Here is a 22,834-nt window from a genome sequence, read left to right as displayed (position 1 = left end):
CTGATGACCATATAGCCAGTCTTCATGTTTTCTACCTAAAAAGATGGAAGACCTACAGCTCATTGTGATAGTACTTCCCCACAAGTCTTCCAGTGCAACATGTCCCATTTAGGGTTACAGAATATTTCATTAATGAGTCAACTTATAGTATTCAAAGACTGGTTATAAAAGATTTATTAGCTTCATCAGTGAAAGACAGCAGTGTGATAGAATAGGTTAAAGCCATGGTTTTATATACATGGTGTGAAAGAACAGTAAACCGGAAAGAGACATGCATATTTATACATCTTACTAGGAGTGGCTAAGGAAGAAACCAGAGTCACTGCTGTTCTAAACTGAGATTGGCTCTTTGAAGACAATGGTTTTGGGGTTGATTCCCACGCTTTTGGTGGTGTTGTGGGTTTTGTAGATGCCGATCAGACGGTCAGCAATCTCAAACATGTTGTTCCTCAGGGAGATGATGATGAACTGAGCGTTCTTGGTTTGCTCCTGGAGAGAGGGAGTAGGGAAATAAATTAACATTCAATCATCAAATGGTAAATCAAAGGCTGTAAATCTCAAGTATCATGTTTTTCCTGTGGTTATGTGAGTCAAGCTCTTTTAAAACAGTGGCCTGGGAAGAATTAACCACCAACCGCCTTGACAGAAAAAAAAACAATGGACAAGCATGTTGCCAACATGGCTTTGCAAAACTGGGGATTTCTCACAATAGGCTGTACACCTTAGCACAGCTCCTTCAATCTCCCATTACACAACACTAACGATTAACATAGATGGGCTGACCCCATGTCCCTCACCGAGTCTTCAAGAAGCACAGCAGAATTAGGAGTAGAATGGCAATTACTATTCAAAGCTGTTGCATGTGGAAAAGAGTTCCCAGGAACTGCTGCGAGCATGTGAAATACTCACATAAATGTAACAGGCCACGATGGAGACGTTCTTAAAGTCCAGGGCTGCATCAATCTCATCCATGAAGTAGAGAGGCGTGGGCTTGAAGTGGTGCAGAGCAAACACCAGGGCCAGAGAGCTCAGGGTCTTCTCTCCTCCAGACAGGTTGAAAATCTTCTTCCAGCTCTTCTTAGGGGGACGCACACTGTAGCCATGGACAGAGACAAGAGGATGAGCACGGGTCATTCATACATTTAATGAATACAACAATACAATTAGGAGAAAGGGGAAACCAGGTTGGGAACAGGTCAATTTTAAATATGTACAAAAATCACAAAAGATCTATCTTCATATATCATGGATACAAATATGTTAGAAACAGCGGGCTGGGCCAGTGTCTGCTGACCTAAACATGATGCCCTCAGAGAAGGGGTCCAGGCTGTCGACTAACTCCAGCTCAGCATCACCCCCTAGCGTCAGCATCTGGTAGTTCTCCTTCAGCTTGTTGGTGATGATGTTGAAGCCAGCCATGAACTCGTTGAGTCTCTGCTTGCGCAGGTCCTCACAKCCACGCTTGAAGTTGTCTCTCTCTGTGGTGATCTCATCCAACTCAGCCACACGCTTCAGGTACAGTTCCTCCTACAGAGAGACATGACCCACAACGATTATCTTCTCTTAGAGGGAAAGAAACTTGAGCAGACAAGAGTAAAAACATGGTGTCAAGGTGCTTGGTTAGACCTTCTACATCTGCATTGCTTGCTGTTTGGGGTTTTAGGCTGGGTTTCTGTACAGCACTTTGTGACATCGGCTGATGTAAAAAGGGCATTATAAATACATTTGATTGATTGATAGACCAAGAGAGAGCTGGGTGTGTACCTTCTTCTTGTACTCTGCGATGGCTCCCAGGTTGGGCTTCATCTGGGCACAGCGGGCCTCCATCAGGGAGATTTGGTTGGTGATGACGTCAGGCCCCTTGATGGCCGCCAGGTCAGCAGGGGTCAGCACGGGCAGCGTCTCCGCTGGTTTGTCCTCAATGGCATGAAGGGAAAGCTTAGAGGCCTGGGGAGGACAGGACACGGATGGTTAGTCCTAGCTCTGAATTTGCCGATAGCTACTTGATGGAAAATGTACTTACTATGACTGATATGTGGCTGTCCCACCTAGCTATCTTAAGATGAATGGACCAACTAAGCCACCCTGGATAAGAACATCTGCTAAATGACTAAAATATAAATAGCAGAGAAGAGGAAAAAGATATGGGTCTGTCAGATGATACCAGGTAATGCAACTAGCTGATGCACTGCAACTAGCTGGCTGGTTGGTAGACCTCTAGACACACCAAACCAAGCGTGAATCTCACATGCACACAAAACACAAGGCCCTGCCACCCACCTCTCTCTGCCAGTGTTTGATCTTGTTGGTGTGTTCGGTGATGGAGGTGTCKATCTGCTCCACTCGGAGGCGGACGCCGAGGGACTCCTCCTGCAGAGCGTGCTCTTGCACCTGCAGGGCCTTGATCTCCCTCACCACCCCCTGGTGCTTCTCCTGCACCTCTGGCAGTGCCGCCTCAGCCTCCTGGCAAGCTTTCATGATCTCCCCAGCCTCCTCCTCCAGCCTCTTCAGATTCTCCGTCAGGTCTCCCAGGCTCTTCTCATTTTCCACCAGCTCCCCCTCCAGGCGACTTACACCCTCTTCACACTTCTTCAGGTTACTGTGCGGAGGGAGGGGAGCAGCAGCCATTAGTGAAAAGCTCAGATAAGCCCCAGTAATAGATTCACAACCAGAAGCCTTTGCCAGATGGGAGCTGAATGTGTGCGCACACGTGTATAAACACTTACCGCCCTGCGGTCTTGATGGCCACCTGGGCCTTGGTGATGGCTGAGGAGCAATCGTCCAGCTCCTTGTTGACCATGTCCAGTTTGTCCTGCTGGGCCTTCAGCTTGTGGCTGTTGATGTCCACAATGAGGGTGTGGAGCCTCTTCACCTCAGCCTCCACCTTCCCTGCCTTACTTGAGGCTGTCTCAAAGTCTGAGAGAGAGGAGGGGCAGAGGGAAAGTGGGAGAGGCGGGAAAGAGAGATATCATTTATTTATATGCAAGACAGGAGCGGGGTTAAGCCTCAAAGGTCTAGTGGGGGCACGTGTGTATTAGGGGTGTGCCGAGTAATCAGACAAAATCAGTATCTTCTGAATATGACATGACCATTTTTTGTAATTATATGTGATAGTCATTTTCAGCTGCCAGCACGCATCTCACCGTCACTCAAAGTGTGGAGAAGGGTGCAACAGCATTTGGGAATTCCTGCATCTGCAGGAATCCTTCTTTATAATTCTATTGGTCCATTTTTAAACTATGACTCCAGTACATAGGCGATAGGCAGTGGCGCTCCAGTACAGTTTGGTAGGTGGGCGCGAAGGACACTGTGCCAGCTAGTCCTAAGGAGGACTCCAGTACACAGCAAGCGGGAACGTCACTGTGCTAGATGGCTAACAAGCAAGCTAGCTAGCACAGCGTCACCCCCGCCTGCCGTGCACCGGAGTAGACGCAGGTAGGCCGTGCACCGGAGTAGACGCAGGTAGGCCGTGCACCGGAGTAGAGGCAGGTAGGCCGTGCACCGGAGTAGACGCAGGTAGGCCGTGCACCGGAGTAGACGCAGGTAGGCTGTGTCCTTCACCCCCACCTGTCGGGCACTGTTTTCCCACAGTTCTGTTATCGACGGTGAGGGCAGGTGTCCAGCAGGCGGGAGTGAAGGACCTTGTCTACTGGTACACAATAGGCAGGGACGGGGTGTACACGAAGGAACCAATGGGATGCTTGAGGGGGGCGTTCCTGCAGATGCATAACTCTATCGGCGAGTTCGGCTGTCTAAAGAAGGTAGATTGAGAAGTCAGGAGAGAAGTTTTGCTCTTTTCGAAAGTGAAACTATATGGTGCAAGCAAATGCCCTAAATCTGTCTGGAATAAATGCAGGCAGCAGTAGCCAGCCATGCATTATTTATCAGCCTATTTCATAGATCATTTAATAGGACTAAATTAGTAAATCATGTGCATTTTCAGTTGGGATAATTTATTTGATTTGAACAATTGGTCAATGAGTGAAGGAGAATAGCGATGCACTGAGTGATAGTGCAGTAAAGCGTACTTGAGGTATAGGCTTTTCCGGCATTTAAAGCGCACCTCCGTAAAGTAAATACAATTACGAGTATCAAGTGTGATAAAACGGATACAAGTATGATGAGATGGGCACACCCCTAGTTGTATGTACCAGTTGTCTCCGCAGCAAACCCATGAGAGAATGCCTGGTGGAGTCAGACTGGGGTTCACTGTAGCAAAGCTCAAATTGAGCCAGATCATTGTCCTGAAGACTAGAACTGACACAGAGTGTAGCCTGCAATTTCTAAGTAACTTCACCTTCATAAAGTTACATTTGGGTTTCAAAGTTCTCACCTTTCTGGAAGTCCTTCAGGCTCTTCTCCAACTGTTTCTGTTGGTTCTTGTCAGGGGCAGCTGCCAGGACATTGGCCTCCAGCTCTTTAATCTGAGGCTTCAGGTGAGCCTCCTGCTCTGCCAAGCTCTGAGCAAAGAAACGCACACACGGTCAACCACAGCCTCACCTGCAATCACCAGCCTCCAGTGTTGTAGTACTCTCGACTCAAGTCCTGATTTTCATTACTTTTGACGTGGACTCGCCTTCCCGTGACATGTATTTGCACGTGGACTCGATAGGCTACTATGATAAGCAGAATATTAGCAGCATTGGGTGCACAGAGCAGTGAGGGTTCGGTTGTCTAGGAGTTGGAAGGACACACCACACATCAGCTGGTGAACTGCGAAGGGAGCAAGTGATGAGTGTGGGCGKCAGGCAGGCTCCACCTCCAATCATAAGCTACACATTGCGCAAGAGACTATTGCTTCCCTGTCACCAGCCTACTATTTAGCTTTGCCTGGTTAAGAAATAAACTGCTTTACGAAAATGAAAACCAAAGCGTTGAGTTTAAAAGTAAAACAGTCTTTCCCCCTGCATCCCATGGCCAGATTCTGACAAGTCTCCCTTTACTGTTCACTCTGAAATAAAAAAGAAACTACACAAATATCAGTGAGCAATTACAAAAAAGTACTTGAGCGCCTGTTACAATTATTGCAAATAATAATCTGGTCAATCTGACAAGAGCAATAGCCAATTCCATCTAGAGAACATTTACCCCATCAAAACATTACTGATTTGACATAACTATTGAACATTATAATCAAATAAAATGTGTATGAGCCTGTGTATGAAGGACTTCTGGGTTTCATAGGCTATTGCATATTGCAGGCAATTATGACCATTAGGCAACAGGAGAAATCTTTGCATTACTTCCATTCTCACATGAAAATCGTCCGCCAATCGTTGTTGCTGGGCACATTTCTTCTACCAAATCAATAGAGGGGCTCATCTGGTAAGACGAGCATCGAGCCAGCAAAAATAAAACTCCGTGACCAAAATACCAAATACGTCCAAATCATTCGTTTTGCTTTCCAAAGTTTYCCCGCAGATAGTGCAGCGAGTGGCACAATGTCAAATATGTAACAGAAAAATAAAGACCGGAACTAACTGCAAAGTAAATATGTATTTAAAATGACTTCAGCCATAGGGACTCGTGACTCAGGCGTTTAGTTGCTCGACTACAACACTGCCAGCCAGCCTTACATGGATTCAGCTTTACCTAAACAAGTCTGATGAACAAGAATTACACCAACGTCGAATACATTTCATATCTGTATTGTGTGTATATAACCTGCATGCTGTTGGTGTATTTCTCCAGGGTGTTCTTCATGTCTCTGAGCTGCTGTCTGAGTCGCTGGACTTTCTCCTCCAGCTGCAGCTTCCTCTCCTGGCAGCCCTGCAGCTGCACCACCTTCTCATTTAGCTTGCTCTCCATACGGTCCAGCTGACACACAAAAAGAAGACAGTAGGTTATTAACTACAACAGAGCTTAAAGTGAGCCATAGCAGTGATTGGAGGCCAGAGAAAGCTCTAGAAGAGTGTCCAGAAGATCTCCCACCTCCTGCTGGGTGACCTCAGTGCCGATGGAGGAGCCCATCCTGCCCCGCATCACTCTCCCTCCACCTCCAGTCATGGTGCCTGAGACGGGACAGAGCATAGAGTCAGACATGTCATCCATATAGACCATCTATAGGGAAACACTGAGAAGAGATGAGAAACACTGAGAAGAGATGAGCTCCAGTTCGCTCGGTCTACCCACCAGCCATCTCTATGATCTGTCCCTGTATGGTGACCACCCTCCAGCGCTTGTCCTTCTGGAAGGCAAGCCGTGTTGCCTGCTCCAGGTCCTTGGCCACCAGGGTGTCTCTCAGGGCAAAGTAGAAGGCTGGCTTCATACTCTCATCCTGCACCTGCACCATGTCAAACAGACGGGGGATGTTCTCTGGGGTGGAGATGGGCCCCATCTTATTCTCCCACACCTTCATCTGAGACAGGAAGAGAGTGGATGGTCCAAGTGTTAGCTACGATGTGGGACAAACAAAACTCTTGGGGCAACAACAAAAAAATAACTATTGTAGGGTGTTACATTTGATTGTAAAGGCTTTGTACCAGTTGTATCCGCAGCAAAACCATGAGAGAGAATGCCTGGTGGATTCAAACTGGGGTTCACTGTAGCAAAGCTCAAATTGAGCCAGATCATTGTCCTGAAGACTAGAACTGACACAGAGTGTAGCCTGCAACGTAGTCATTTCTCAGAGCGAGGTTAAACCTCCTTTATCAACCATTCATAAGCACAAATCTGAGCGTAAACCATGCGTGGGATCATTTCCACACAATATGAATGTTTGCTTGACAGTGTGTTTTAACTGACGCACAGCCATGACCACGTGTACGCCAAGTGATGGAAAAAGGGTCAAGCATAGAACGGGGATAATGTGAGTAATAATTCAATAATTTTTCAATTTCATTGTATTTCTATTGTGAATTCATGCAACATATCTTGACAGGCTAGCTATAATCATAATATGACCTGTGTATTTGTTACGATAATAAATCCATATAAASTTAAGTTACAGGCATGTGTGAAAGTGACACCATTGTCGAAATACTATAGAAGACTGAGATGACAGGAAATCGAATGAGAGACGGCTGATGTTGCTCGGTTAGAAAATTTGTCACACGCTGCACTCCCGCAGAGTGCATTTTTAGAGACAGGTTGGATTTTTATTTTTTATTGCCAGCCCAGATCGGCTCATCAGATATAATTTCCCAAAACCACATTTTTTGCGAGGATTTGAGACCTGCTTTAAAAAAGCAAACGCATGCCATTCCGGTGCAGATCTAAGCGCTATCCACCCTCAGGGTTTTGGCAACGGGCACTTTTCAACGGGAGCTTGCCAATCGGCATCACAGCCCTGGATGAGCCCATGTTTTGGACGCAATCGTCAGCAAAACACACCATCGCACAAGAGGTTGAAGTCAAGAGGGGTTTATTTGGCATGATGCCATCAATAGGTTCCCAAATACAAACGGAGCAGTAGACGGCCCCCACCGGCATAAAAGTAAACCATCCCAAAATGATTTTAACCCTGTGAACAGAAGGTTTCCACACTTAAAGGGCAGGTAATAGGTTACGTGATGCGCAAAAGCTGCTGCGGCCAGGTGGAACGCACGTCTCGTTCATTCTGCAGAACAGAAATGTTGGTCTAAACACTTCCAGGAGGGAGCTGTTGAGGATGGATGGCATATTGGTGAGTGTTACCTATATTTGCCATTGCCAAAGCAACTTCAATTGTCCTAATGGTCCTTTCTTTATAGCCATGTTTTCATTTTTACTGGTTAAACTGAACGAGCCAAATAAAGCTTTTTTGTTGTACGCAAACTGACACTAGCACCTCCATTTCAGTCTCTGAAAAATATAAATCTAAACTTTTTTTGGGTTGCGCTGTTGTATTTTAAGGTACGACATTGTATATTCCCCACAGACATTAAAGGGATGATTTTGACTATATGGTTAATTATGGGCTTTTCGAAATGCAAATAGCCAAGGTCGTGCACAATTACTGAGAACAATTGGTATTTATCAGTGGTTCTCTCCTACCRGTGTGCATATGATGCTTGTAGGATTGTTTGATAAAACACACTTTCTATGCGTACGAACATTCTAAATTCCGTTCGTAAGTAGTATTTTAGAATAGTTTCTATGCAATATTGATAAAGGAGGCCCCAGGTGTTTGAGTTGTCCTCCCTCACCTTGTCCAGGCCGATAAAGGTGGCCACACCGATATTCTGGGCCTTGAGGAAGTTGACACATTTCTGGGCCGTGTCAATGCTGTCCACCAGAATGTTGTCCAGAGAGCCACAGCTGGATGAGATGGCGATGTCATACTTCTCATCGATGGCCCCAAGGTCACCCTGAAGGGACAAGAACACAGTCTCACTGAGTGTGTAGAAGAGTGTGTGCATCTCTCAGCTGCCACATGTGTAGCCCATGTGTCAAACTCATTCCACAGAGTGCCTAGTGTCTGCCGGTTTTTGCCCCTCCCTTGTACTTGATTGATGAATTAAGGTCACTGATTAGTAARGAACTCCCCTCACCTGGTTGTCTATGTCAGAGGTTCCCAAACTTTTTCACTCAGGCCTTCCAGCATTGGGGAAAATCTGCCCCGGCACACCACGTCTATTTCTATGAGCACTTCTCATGCCACAAACTGTTCACACCCCTCTTGTTGGCGGAGAGAACCTTTTGCAGGTTTAAAGCTTATTTCATGCAATTCTACACATTGTCATGCGGCGCAGAGAAAATGTGTCCGTTTTAAAGCACATTTTTTTTGCAATTCTATAAAATGTTGCCAATTCTAATGTTTAGTCATGTGATATTTGAGTGTCAAACATTACAACAAAATATATGGGCTAAAACATCTAGCCAAAAAGCTTTAGCTGACATGAGCTAGTTGATCTGGACATTTCTGACAAGTTACAGTATAAATAGTTCTCTAAGGTCTGCAATGACAAGAGGAAAACTGCTGATGCACTACCCAATTTCAAAATTGCACCCCCCCCCACTAGGGGGTATGACCCACAGCTTGGGAACCGCTGGTCTAGGTCTTAATTGAAAGTAAAAAACAAAACCAGCAAACACTATGGAATGAGGTTGACACCACTGGTGTAGTCTATACATGCACATGGTCCTCACTAGTCGTCCCAGGATGCCGGAGATCTTGCCGCTCTGCTTCTGCTGCATGAGGGCGTCCAACACCTTCCCCCGGCTACGGTTAGAGGAGAGTGAGCTCTTGGCCTCCTCCACCTTCTGCCTCATGTCCCTCACCAGCTCCCTGGCCTGTCCGTCTGCTTGCAGCAGCTGCTCCAGCTCCGCCTCATCCTGGAACAGACAGAGATACGTGGTCAACACTGGTAGCACACGGTTGGTAGCACACATCCACACACCTGAAATACATGCATCTTACTGCCACAAATCCCATAGTCCACCCCTAACCTTATGAGACCCTCCCACACACACACTAACGTACCTTCTTGAGCTCCTGCTCACACTGGGGTATTTTGACCTGCAGCTCTTTGATGGCGGCGCGGCGGTCTCGCAGCGTGTCGGTGGTGGTCTGTAGGGACTGCTTGGCCGTGTTCAGCTGGGTCACAGCGGTGTTGTGGCGACTCAGGTAGATGTCCAGCTCAGACTGRGCCACGTCCTGACGGGAGCGTGTCTCGTTCACAGCCTTACTCAGCTCCATCAGCTCCTTCTCCTTAGTCTGGGGACGGAGTCAGAGGAATAATAGCCACTCTTATGTGATCAGAAATCATAGAATACCAGGGGGAAAAGGATATGGGTCAAATTCAATTAATCAGGAATAGTGTTTCCTACTTCAAATGAGTAATCAATTCCTGATAATGAAAGACACCCACCTCCTTCTCCTGCTGCAGGCCGCTGGTCTCCTCCTTCAGACTCGCCATCACTTCCTTCAGTTTCTCCTCCTCCTTCCCCTTCTGTTTCTCTAACTCCTCCCTGCGCACAGACGCCTCAGAGATGGTCTTCTCACTGCTGGCCGGCACGTTACGCACCTCCTCCAGCTGACAGAGAGGAAAGATGAAACTCTAGGTGAGGTACAACCTTAAACCAGGAAAGACCAAAATATACAACTAGCAGACAGTTAGGAGCACCTCCATCAGACTGGAAGGCAGTCTGACTGGCACCTCTCTCCAGTGGGCAGGGTGGTGAGGGGGAGTAGAGGAGGCTAAGCTAGCAGGGTTAACTGTTGGTGAAGAGTGAATGTGGCTCCTGGTAGTGTTACACAAGGCCATACTTCACTACCACACTGCAGAACACGGCACCCCAGAGGCCTGCTCTGCTCGGCCTCCACAACCCAACACCACACTGCCAAATCACAGCCACTGGTGCTGTATCATACAGGCTGCAGAACAGGGGGAGAGAAAAGACAGACTTGGAGCATATTGAGTGTGTGAGTGGGGAGAGAGCAAGAAGGGAGCCCATGGAGAGAAAAGAGCATGGGAGAAMGCAAGAGAGGCATCAGAGCGCCAAGCAGTCATGCCTTGGAGGGTTTCGTGTTTTGAGTTCACAACCCCCTAGTGGCCAACTGGAGGAGTTTCTCTTATTAAATAAATCAGGTATACCAGAAACYTCATCAATCCATTTTAATCTCAGCAATGTAACAATATTTTTTTTCTAGAGGGAACTCATGACAGAAAATCTTTATTATTATTWTTTTTTAAATCRATTCAATAGTGAGATGCACATCCTCGCCCACCCAGAGCCAATCCCAAGCAAGTTACTGTAATAAAAATGAACACGCTTGTTTTTGTGACATTGATGCAAGTAAAAATAAAATGTGTAATTACACAATATGGCAATTACTAATAAGGTCATCTGTAAATCCCTGCGCAATATCTTCTCTAAGTCTCAGCACAACAGGCCTTGTGTTTGTATAGGGAGAGAAATTGTATTACGAGTGGCCGTGTTTCACTTTGGCCAGGTGACAAAATAAACAGAATAAAAGTGAAGTGTCAGGTCATTGGTGCTGGCCTGTCTTGAGAGGACAGAGCACCATTGTGTTTGTTTAGGAGTATGACCTGTAAGTTATGTAAGTTACATTCGCCACAAYMACAGCCTCCTAACGTATAGATTTGGAGAGACACCATAAGCTACACCTACACAGAGATGGCCTAATATGATAAATGGTAAACGTTACAAAATCCCCCCCCCCCCCCAAATGGAATCACTGAAGCCTCAATTAGAGACCTGAATTATGTTCACAGCAAAAGGGTCACATGCACACCTTCTCCTTGTCCTTCTCCAGTTGTTTCTGCAGTTTCTTGGTCTTACTCTTGGTGTGCTTAAGTTTCTCTCGGACCTCCACATCCTGCAGGTCCAGCTGGGTAAACTTCTCCTTTTGGCCCTCAATATACTTGGTCAGCTTGCCTTGTTTCCTGAGAGAAATCACACAACATGGACATTATGGCAATCATAACAAATTACTGCTAATTTTGCTTTTCTGTATCGCTGGTCACCAGCAGGTCTATGAACATTCTCCATTTCATAACATTATTGCACTGAAGACTGACATTCACTTTACGACTATATTTTGTTCATCAATTTGTCTTTTTGGTATCAATTTCCATGTAAGCAACGAAACCCATGAATAACAAATGAAAAATAAAAAGCCTACTTCTCCACGTTTTTCAGGTCTTGGTTCTTCTTCTCCATTTCCTCAGCGATGTTGTGGTTTTTCTCTGTGAGTTCCTTGGTGTCATCTTGGATCCTCTGCTTTTCCTCCTCTTTGTTTGCCACTCTCTTCTGGAGGTCATGGCTGACAACAAAGAAACAATCACACTCTGGTCAACCAAGACATATGAACTCTAAAAAGTTACCATCTGTGTTAACTGCATCCAACTACAGCAAACCTTCCTCCCAGATTCTTTCAAACCTGATTTCTTGTTAGTAAAAAAACACTAAATATAGCAATCCTGTGTGGTTGTAATACTCACACATAGTACTGGCAGAGCTGGCTCTTTTGTTTGAAAATATCATTCTCCAGAGTGAGGAACTCCACGGCTGTGTTCTTCTCTCCCTCCAGAGCAGTCTTCTCCTTCTCCACCATTTTGACCCTGTTTAGCTGGAAAACAAACACAGTTCGCAAAATGATAAAACAGAAAGACAGAGGCTACAGCACGTTGACTTAAACATTCATGCTGAATTGTCATAAGATCAATCCCTGAATACATAGGAGTTTACTTTTGTTCCTTCACAGGCGTGCTTAGAATKTTGTTTTGCACTGATTGACCATGCCTGACATTTGATAAATGAAAGATAAACCCTGAGCCTTCCCAACAAGTACAATTTTACTCCACAGTCTAAGGTTAATTTGGCTTCAGTACCAAAATTATGCCCTTTTATTCAGTCAAATGGCATAAGTGATTTTGTAAAATGTGGACAAATACAGAGTAAAAGGAAAATATAACTCAGATAAATGCAGAAGTGTGATAGAATCCTAAACTGCACAATGCAATCCTTAGTCTAATAAGATGAGGACAGTCAAAACTGGTCATGCCTCAAATAACACAGCATTTGACCCTGTGTGTGTGGTATTGCCTTTTTTTTTTACTGCTATATCTAATGCAGGTGTTGCGTTAACACAGGATTCTGTTTTTTTTCACAGAGAAAAGTTCAATCTTGCTGCGTTTGGAAACGCATATCTAAAATGCTTCTTATTGTAAATTCTGCTCGGCTTCAGTCAGGGTTCGTTCCAAATTATGAGCATTAAAGGAAGAAATTTGTGCTCCAGTTTCACTTCACCACTTGGATTAAATATCTTTGCTCTCATCTTGCCCAATCAAATTCCACCATTCACAAACCGACATTGGATCACCAGACAGCACTCTGAGTGATGTGTACTTTTCTCTGGTAGTTTTAGCAAGTTAAAATGCAAGATTAACTAGGAAATGTAGATGGCTATATCCTTTCTATAATAAACATCTGAAATKATGGCTATGCATTGTTTTTGCAAAAAACACCTTGCTTTTTCCATTGTAAACTAATTTACTTGTCTCTGTTAGCGCTGCAAATTAAAAAGCTATTTTCTGCTGAATGTGTTGCACTAATGTATTTTGTGTAAAGAAACATTATTAGTTGCACGCCCCCGCCAAAAAACACCTGGCTTTCAATATAACATTTCAGGTGATATGGTTTAAAATGCAGATTTTTTTATGGTCTCCATTATAAAAATGCAGATTTCTGAATACYAAAGAGACCTCTGACTCAGTGGTGGAAAAAGTACCCAATTGTCATACTTGAGTAAAAGTAAAGATACCTTAATAGAAAATTACTCAAGTAAAAGACACCCAGTAAAATACTGTGAGTAAAAGTATTTGTTTTTAAATATACTTAAGTATCAAAAGTAAATGTAATTACTAAAATGTGCTTACGTACCAAAAGCATAAATCATTTCTAATTACTTATATTAAGCAAACCACTAGGCACAATTTTTTATTTATTTATGGATTGCCAGGGGTACACTACAACACTCAGACATAATTTACAAACGAAGCATTTGTGTTTAGTGAGTCCGCAAGATCAGAGGCAGTAGGGATGACCTCTTCATAATTATGTGAATTGGACCATTTTCTGTCCTGCTAAGCATTCAAAATGTAACRAGTACTTTTGGGTGTCAGGGAAAGTGTACAGAATAAAAAGCACAATTTTCTTTAGGAATGTAATTGTCAAAAATATTAATAGTAAAGAAAAGATATCCCCAAAAACAACTTAAGTACTTTAAAGTATTTTTACACCACTGCTGACAACTGTAAAGCTGCATGAACCAAAAAGTCTAAATCATGTCACCCATGGAAAATAATAAAATATGTTCAAGTAATAAAAACAATAATCACAAAACTGATCAATTAGTTAATACATTACAGTACAGGGAGAAACATGTTTTTTTGTTGCAAACAGGCCTAATTAGTGATGTGACATTAGTGTAGCCTGCAAGAGATTTACTGAACCGGCTGGCTTCAACAGACATCCAGTATTTCACTTCAAATGAATTGCTACCCTGTTAAAACCTGCCTGGCACACTGCAACTCCAACACCATACCCAAATAACAATATGTCACTAGTACTGCAATACAAATAAATATACTAACAAAATCTGGTAATTATCAGCCAAACTTCACCCCCTGCTCACATAATTACTAACACATTTGGAATAAAATCTAATTCGGGGCTGTTCATCAAATGCCTTCGATTTAAAAAAAAAAAAAAAAATATCACTCTTGCATCCTGTTCTTATTCCTTCTCTCACACCCCCTTTAAAAATAATAATTAAATGACTGATTGCATTGCAATCCTTTTTGGCACAACAATCAAAAATGTAACAAACAAGCATGAGGGATTAGCCTCGACACAGCGATCTCTGAGTAGAGATGTGTGTGTGTGAGGGGTGGAGGGATAATTTGCTGCCTTGTAAGGAGAGGCAGGTGTCAGGCCAGGGGCACTCAGCTTGGCCAAGACACAGCATACCTCACAGATTTCACAGTGAAACAGCCCCCCTAACACACCCACAGCGGAAACCATCAATTTCAAAAAGTAAAAACATTAATAAATGTTTTTTTTATTATTATTATATATWTTTTTTAATACAACAAATGGATCAATGTCTTGTTACTGGGGTTGTTTCTCACCTTCTCTCCCCTCTGCTCGTTGAGGAGCTCCACGCGGCGGCTCAGGGTGTGGATGGGCTGCTTCAGGCGGCAGGAGCCAATGATGTCCTCAAGGTATTCCAGCATGCCCTCATCATGCTCCGTCTGCCCCTTGGGCTTCATCATGGCTATCTGCTCCACCTCACCCTGACCAATGCACAGGGAGGGAGGGACGCAAGCAAGGACACACGGTATGTTATAATACTGAATAATTTATGGTGTGAAGAAGCTATAACAACCACACACCTTGGATCAATTTCGTGTTYGAGACCACCTGATTCCCATCCTAGAATTGACATGGGTAGATGGGTGGTTTGTACTTTTTTTCTCTTCAACTTTCTAAAGTCCTTGAAAAGCAATGATACACCCTCCCGCAAGCGAGTTAAAATGCAATTCAAACTAACCTGGGCTAAAACCAGAAAGAGAGCAACTTGTGTGAATGTCAAACAGCAATTTTGTTCTTGATGATTTGAAATAAAATGCATGCTCTGCTCACTAAAGCATTGGGGAAACTTTGCCGGTGTTATGATAACCCCTCATAAAAACACTGTTTTTCAACCTCTCCTTTATGATAATATATCCCTACAGTTTATGGGCAGTTAGTCATATGGGCTATTTGCAGTACATTTCGGAGTTGTGTGTACTGTACTTCTCACACACCTTCCCAGCCCACACACACCAGAGCCTCAAATATTAACTTTCACTGCACATAACTGTACCCACAACACAGAGAAATCACTAGCCTACATAAAATGTTTGTCCATATCCATGACAAAACAATGCAAGGCAAAAAGGGAATAACAATCACTTAAACATCATCAATTGGAACCACTACAATAAAGGTTTTACATTTTACGAGGTCAAGAAAGAAATACATCTGGCAAATGTAACTGGTGCCTGTGTTTTAATAACATTATTAATTTACTTTCCATGTCATAGACAAGGTGTAGTCCTTGACTTAACAGTCCTTGAAACATTTCTGTAAAACACAAGCCTAAATACTGACCTACATAATAAGATGGTCAATCTTGTTTTAATCCTGTGTTGTGTGTTGAGATCCCCCCCCACACACAATTAAACACAAAAAAAAACTATATATGGGGGAAAAAAGCTGACCAGTGCACTAAATAGGCAGCTTCCCCTGAGCCATAGGCCTGTAAAAGTGACTTTGGAGAACAAACTAAAGCTTCTTGCCTAAGTCAGAACAACCCTGTCATATTCAATGAGCTCAAAATCACTTAACATTCCAGCAGAGAGAGGATGAAGAAAACAGCACAAATCAAGACAGGAGAGAACCTACATCTTCTCACAAAATAAATATCAGATATAGCACAACAACTAGTGGTTACCTAATACTCACTAGTCAATAAAAACTAGTAATCCAATTGAGCCAAGAGTTGATAGGTACTAGAAAACCAAAAGTGAATTGTGCAACAAGTGGACTGGCTTGTTCTTCAAACAACCCCTGAACACCATAGGATGTTCCAAAAATGTATAAATAAAAAACGATAATTTCAAAAAATTTATTAGTTTGGACCATGACCGACAAAAGCAGCAAATATGACCCAACACAAACAATAAAATGTAATGTCTTTGAAATACACATTGACATTGGCATTACATTCCATGAAAGGTAATTCCAACGAAATCCAAACTGAAGACCTAATCATGCACTCAAATGATAGAAATGAAGAGTGGATGCTTGATCCTGCCACACTGAAGCAGCACAGCTAATATTGGGGTTGGGGTCTATTCTCACACCAATATTTACGTGCTGCTATAGCGTGGCAGGTAAAGGGGTCCCAAACTGACCCGAGTCTCTACTAGACAAATCCAGGAATGTTTGATTTTTCTTAAAATACTAAAGCAGCAAATGATGGTTCGCACCTTTTCAACATTGTTTCAAACCATGATGCGCTGCTATAGCAGTCCAAGTCTTTTTCACGCTTTAACAGGTCACTCACACAAGCATAATACCTGCTTTCCCCTGAGTGAAAGGCTGAGCAGCAAAGCTTTCACAGGATGGGATGTGTGACACAGGAGGGATCAAAGACAAACTGAAAGAAAAACTAAAAATGAAATATTATAAAATAAACTACTTAATTACCTGTAAAATCAGAAATCTGTTGTGGTCCAGGTCAATGCCATGGCTACGCAGCAGCGTTCCCACATCTTTAAAAGTGGCCTTCTTGCCATTGATGTGGTAGGACGAGGAATTGTCTTTGCTGGCAGTTCTGGAAACATAGAACTTGCTGTTGGGGATGACTTCGTAGTCATCTCCTTCCTGACTCAGAGGGGGAGGGGCACAAGAAACACACCAGCTTAGACCAGGTCTTCAGAACACACTCAGGACAAAAAATGCTTAGCAATACAACCCCCCTCCAAAGACAGGCAAGTAACCATCTAAAACACACACATATATATATATATATATATGAAAGTGAAGCCTCAACCACAGAAATGTTTCTGTAAACAAATATTGGGGTGATAACACAAGTAATAATTTAAGATGTATTTAACTTGCACATTTATTAAAATGTAAGATTCATGTGGTTTATTAACTTCAACAAATTTTGAGACAATAGGAAATAAATTGTTGTCAACACATTGTCAAGATATGAAGGGAGACAAAAACAGAATAGCTATAACCCGTACCCCCCAAGTTTTTAATAGAGAAATAAATACTATGTGTATAGGCTTAAAGCTGCAGTGTTAGGAGATTGTTATATTGAATTGACTGGGCTCAAAAAACTGCTTGGCTGCAAAGAGATTATTTTACATTAAATGTCAATGATGTAGTTAATTACCTTACTACACCCCCTGTGGTAGTACAATATGTTTTAAAAATCTGGAAAAGTATTTTCCTACCGCTGCATATTAATATATACAGGATTCTAGGTTTGTATAGAAAYGTAGAAACTATTGTCCACCAACATTAATTTAACCACCATTAAACGAAAAAGAAAAAAAAACTTCCCTTTGAAGTTCTTATCAACATAAAATCACAAATAAAGAAACAATGATGGCAAAGTTGGTAATTAACTTGACTGTCAGCTTTAACTTCAAATGGGTATTCCGAGTCTTTGTTGCAGTCATTAGTGTGAAAACACTAAGCCAAAATGCATACAAGACATTTATAGCTATACCCTAAAATAACATATATTATTTTTTCAACAACAAAACAATTCTGCCCCTTTACCCAAATAACTTTTATAAAATGTTAATCATTTTGGTACAGCTGACCAAGCGTAAGTGTGTGTGTGTGTTACCTTGTCAATAATTTTCTGAAAATGCACTTCCACAGTGCAGCTCTGCACATCCTTGTGCAGATCAGAGCTGTGAATCAGCACAGAGAGTTTTTTGGATCTGATTTTTTGAGCCCTATAGCCGAACACAAAGAGCATCGAATCTATCACGTTGGACTTCCCACTGCCATTTGGACCAATGATACAGGAAAAGCGCTAGGGAAGGGAGAGAAAGAGAGAAGAGGGGGGGTAAAAATGTATTCACAATCTGTTCAAATCAAACTAAAACCGTATTCACAATCCAATTTTAGACCGCTTTGACCATGTAGAAAATGCTGCTGGATTAAAATGGTGGCCCTCTAACCTCAGTGTGTGTATTTAAGAATATATGTTATTTTGCTGCACCTGTGTCCATGATGCAATAAAGAGAGCAACCATCAGATACAATTTGATAGGGGGAAGTTAGCAGAAAATCTATTTGTAGCAGACAGGACACAGCTAGATCACCACTAGTGTGAAAGACACAAACACAAAGCAAAATGGAGGAGTGTGAGATGCTGCAAACTTGGGAGACATTTACCAGATAAAGTTATCTGATCAAATAAAAATAWTCAATTAAATTACAACTATCCAAGTACTACTATCACTGAAGATAAAACAAATACAAATAAAAGTTGAGGAAATGGACAACAACCCATACTGAGGCAATGATTAAAACAATAAAAACAATTCCTAGTGTCATAAAAGAGCCAAAACGGGGAGTTGGTATGTTTTTTCGTACCTTATGGAAAGGGCCCAGAATCTGCYCGCCAGCGTAGGATTTGAAGTTCTGATTAACTATATGTGTTATCATCAAGCGAGGAGAGCCTGGTTCATTGGTCATTGCTGGGGGCGGGGGTGGAGGGATGCTACCAAGAATCTCCTCCAAACTTCGATTATCAACAGCATCGGCACCCTCCCTGGGAGCCGGATCTAGGGCAAAGAGTTGAACTTTTATTCCACAGTGCGATTCATTTCAGGTGGGGACACTGGTGTATGGGGGAGGGGTATTGAAGCAAAAAAACAAACAAAAATATAAGCATTATAGAGCTAGTCACAGTGGAGGAACAAAGACTCCAGAAGATCGGATGCTAACTCGCACATTTAACATCTCTGTTAACAAAACTAAATTCTAACCAGAATAACTGAATCATAAACAAAGGCTTGAAGTGACCCCTTTCACAAACGCTCACATTGAAACGTAAATACACAATATGCACTCACCAACGACAAATAATTTATAATATTTCATACATCTGATTCCAAGTCGTTTCCCCCACACCATAACCTACTTTCCAATCCAAACAAATGAATAAAAATCGCGCTTTGCTACAAATGCATACCGATTACGGTACCATATCACAATGACAAAATGCTTGATCTCAAGTCTATTGTTGTGCTCAGTAAAAAATACAAATAGGCAGTAAAATATGACCCTGACAATAGTTTTCGGCCAACAAACGCTGAAACCATAATACTGGCTAAATCGAGAGTAGACAACATGTCAAATATGGTTATTCTTTTCGGGCGAAGATCTCTTGACAAACCATTCACCAACGTTAAATAAACCGAAAGATAGAAAATCATAACCATGATTCTATAACATAGAATCGTTCAAAAGCAGTAATATCCCAAAAATAAATTACCTTGCTAGTTGCGCAGGCTGGAGACAAACGCACACACGCTACCATTATAATAATCTCAAAAATCACAAGAGACGTTTATTAATGCCTTGCTTACGTTTGAAAAACTAACCAGCAAGCTTCGTGTTATGAATAACACAAATGTGCCAGTTGGACTCAACCATCACGCACTTACATTCAACAAAACACGTTGCCATTGAGTAGACGCGCAACTTATTTAGATGCAGACACCAAAACACCCTTTGTTACTTACAATTTGTCGGCGCTGCCTCTTGGCCATTGGAGTTCGCTTCTTTAAGGGGTACGTCCAACTCGTCTTCGGAGTCATCCCGAGGCTGCGACCCTTTCCCTCTAGACTTGGAAGCAGTCGAACTTTTCGACGTTTTGGCTGGCATGATTTAGAATCTAAAGATCTAATTCAAATCACAGGAGTAAAAGTAAAATCCAGTAGGTGTTCTCTGTCAATCACTTCTCCACAATTGATAGTCAACGTGAAGCACCCCGTTACCCCCCTCCGTCATTTTCCCATCACAATCGGGCATTCGATCCAACCTATATTCTTTGCTATACTGAGTTAACTTTACTTCAGGTCATACATCGGTTACACCGTCAATTATAAAGTTGCAAATAAATGGCCAGTCTGCTAAGACCACAGATCTAACATAGTTTGTTTCAGTTTATTTGCTAAATATGTATCGTTTTAAACAAATGTTATAAGTGCATGTACACGAGGGTCAGAGATGCAACCATATTCTCTAATCGGAMATAGGGAATATTTGACACAACTGCAATTTAACCATCCGACGAATAAAAATGAACGCGAATCTCCTCTAGTCAAATAGCGTGATTATATTGGTCTAAACAGACAACATTAATCACATTTCACTTCATTATAGAGAAATGAACTGATAAGTTACCCGGACAAGTCAAGTGCCTGTAACTAAAAGACAGACAAAAATGGTGACGTTACAAGCTGTCAGTAACGCCAACGGAGCTCAAAAGTAAAGCAAACCGTACCGCGAACTAGTTAGCAAAAGATGGAGTTAAATGTGCAAAGTAAAGTCATAGCCACTGAAGTAGCCAATCACAGTCAGAGTTACTTTATCATTAGCGCCATGTAGGCTGCACTCAGTAGTCCAAGTTGACCAGCTTCAGTTGAAAGTGTAATGTTTAGTTTGACAAATCGATAGTTATATCACTACTAATCTACGATAATGTAGCTACAATATCACTAACGTCACTGTGTGAATAAATGTCACCTGCTGTGTATAAAAACATTTAACTGACTTAACAGTAGTCTTGTGTTTTTTTGGTAACATTACTGTCATGCTTCAGTTGTCCACTTCCAATCTAGTTAGCTAACGTTACCGTTATACAAATACATAGCACATATTAATCTAGCGAACGTTTACTTAAACTGGGAAGACGTGGAAATAGCCATCTACTGTAACGTTAGCTAGCTAACATACTATAGCTCGTTATAGACTAATGTCTGGTAATTAGCTAGCTAGCGTTAGTCAGGTTAGAACACTTGTGATTGGTTAACTAGCTAATTGTAACTAGCCAGTTGGGCTTTGTTAGCTATGATTTTCATGTCAACTGTTAGCCACGAACAAATTAGCTACTAGATAGCCAACACACAACTAGAGCACAGATGAATAGGGGAAACCGATACTTTGCTTACAAGTTAGATAGCTAGTTAGCTAACGTTACTTTGCACTGGCTCGCAAAGCTAACTAATGTTTGCTGTCGTCTGATCACTTCAAGTTATTCAATTAGTTAACTAGTTCAACAACCACATGCATAACCGGCTAAAAGTGCCCACAAACCTGCTGGCAAGTTACTGAATCTAGTTAATGTTAGGTAAGGATTTGATAAACTAGCGAGCTTACTAGCTTTCTTTTAGCTAACTCTTTCGTGTTCGGTTACAATGTCAGTTTTACCTTGCGGACGAAGTTCTTGTTGTAACAATTCCCTCTGTATCACCCTATATTTTTTCAAAAGGCTATTGGAAAACTGTTCTCGATATCGCGAAGTTAAAAAAATAAAGTGGGTAAAAGTCAACCCTGTGTCACTCAAATCGTTAGCTCACTGCAAACATTCACTCGTAAATGGCGCCTAAACTCTGTTGTCGAACCAAAATTCGTTACAAACTGATGCAAGGTACCATGGAACCTCATTGGTCAAAAAAACAAGAAATTCAAAAAGAGGGCCGATGCCAAGTCTAGTTTTGAGCAACCATGAACTTAAACTTAAAACAGGTTTTTGCATTCAAGTTAACATTGTGAAGAATATAAGTAATATTTTGGTAATGATTTGGGATATTTTCATAAAATAAATGTTTTAAATAGAACGCGCCTGTGACGTTTGGGCACTGTTGCCTAGTGACGACGGAAGGGTGTTGTTTACAGTACTGGTAAATGTATTATTTTGTATTTGGATTGTATTGGTTGAATAGTCGAAAATATGTAAAGGGTAATAAACAAGGGGCTATGCGTTCTATGGAAAATAATGCACTAGGTGGAAGGTGTGTGCCACGAAGCAATAGCGGAGTGGCACTAACCTTCCACGGAGTTGCATTATTTTCCAGAGAACTCATAAGAGAGTTAAAGCCCCGAGTTTATTATACCACGGCTATAATTTAACACAGATTTGCTAGTTCAGCTAACCAAACCATCAGTCCTAGCTTGCTATTTTGAAAATTGAATTAAACAATGGCAATAATGTTTTCAATTCGACTTTTGCTTTTAAAAGCAGCTCAAACATTGGTAAATTTATTTTGGCAATCTACTCGGATTTCAGAGCAATCTCGTTTGTGTGCCAGAGCGCAGAATAACTGAATAATTTACGAACGTGCAACACCCGTTGAATATGACAGGTGTCAGTAAATGTTGGCCAAAAAATGAATTAAATTGTTGCTAGCAGCACAGTTACAGTCACTAACGCTCTAGATAACAYGAAAACAGCCTAACTAGCCCTGCTAGGGCGAGTAATGTGGCCAGAGTGAGGTGTTCTCTCATTTGTGTCTGGAAGTAGCTAGCAAGCTAGTCAACTTTAGCCAGTTGGCTTGGGCGCTTGACTGCCGTTGTGAGATCAGAACTCTCGGATCAACCCTACTCCTCGGCCAACGCTTTGAATTTACGAACGGACAATCTGACAACGCTCAGAAGTCACTCAGACACACTAGAGGCAATTTACTAACGCACCCGTAGAAATGTAAGAATTAATTTCATAGCCATTGAATTATACCGTCCATTATAGGGAAACAATGCACGCTCTAGAATGCCCTTCAAGTCAATCAGAAACAAGT

At 42.3% G+C, this 22,834-nt stretch overlaps 1 protein-coding gene across 2 annotated transcripts; it reads right to left on the bottom strand.

Annotated features, from left to right (window-relative positions):
- Nucleotides 1-158: 158 nt before the first annotated feature.
- smc4 (structural maintenance of chromosomes 4) lies at nucleotides 159-21,657 on the bottom strand. 2 transcript variants are annotated; one of them, XM_024014509.2, is made up of 23 exons: nucleotides 21,468-21,657; nucleotides 19,778-19,937; nucleotides 18,624-18,814; nucleotides 17,867-18,058; nucleotides 16,705-16,881; nucleotides 14,580-14,744; nucleotides 11,889-12,016; nucleotides 11,570-11,710; nucleotides 11,180-11,330; nucleotides 9,792-9,956; nucleotides 9,404-9,637; nucleotides 9,070-9,255; nucleotides 8,127-8,288; nucleotides 6,133-6,358; nucleotides 5,932-6,011; nucleotides 5,665-5,817; nucleotides 4,334-4,460; nucleotides 2,727-2,916; nucleotides 2,281-2,599; nucleotides 1,765-1,947; nucleotides 1,295-1,527; nucleotides 910-1,093; nucleotides 159-489 (listed from the first exon to the last, which is right to left on the bottom strand). In XM_024014509.2, exons 2-23 carry the CDS (start codon nucleotides 19,917-19,919, stop codon nucleotides 331-333), a joined length of 3,888 nt encoding a protein of 1,295 aa, XP_023870277.1. In that variant the 5' UTR covers nucleotides 19,920-19,937; nucleotides 21,468-21,657; the 3' UTR covers nucleotides 159-330. The 2 variants fall into 2 exon arrangements, with proteins under 2 accessions (XP_023870277.1, XP_023870278.1); XM_024014510.2 differs by lacking the exons at nucleotides 19,778-19,937; nucleotides 21,468-21,657 and adding an exon at nucleotides 19,528-19,686.
- Between the last annotated feature and the right edge of the window lie 1,177 nt (nucleotides 21,658-22,834).

Source organism: Salvelinus sp. IW2-2015, linkage group LG22 (genome assembly GCF_002910315.2).
Source record: "Salvelinus sp. IW2-2015 linkage group LG22, ASM291031v2, whole genome shotgun sequence".
Taxonomy (NCBI): domain Eukaryota; kingdom Metazoa; phylum Chordata; class Actinopteri; order Salmoniformes; family Salmonidae; genus Salvelinus; species Salvelinus sp. IW2-2015.
Note: the sequence above shows the minus strand (reverse complement) of the source record. Positions and strands in the feature narration are given on the sequence as shown.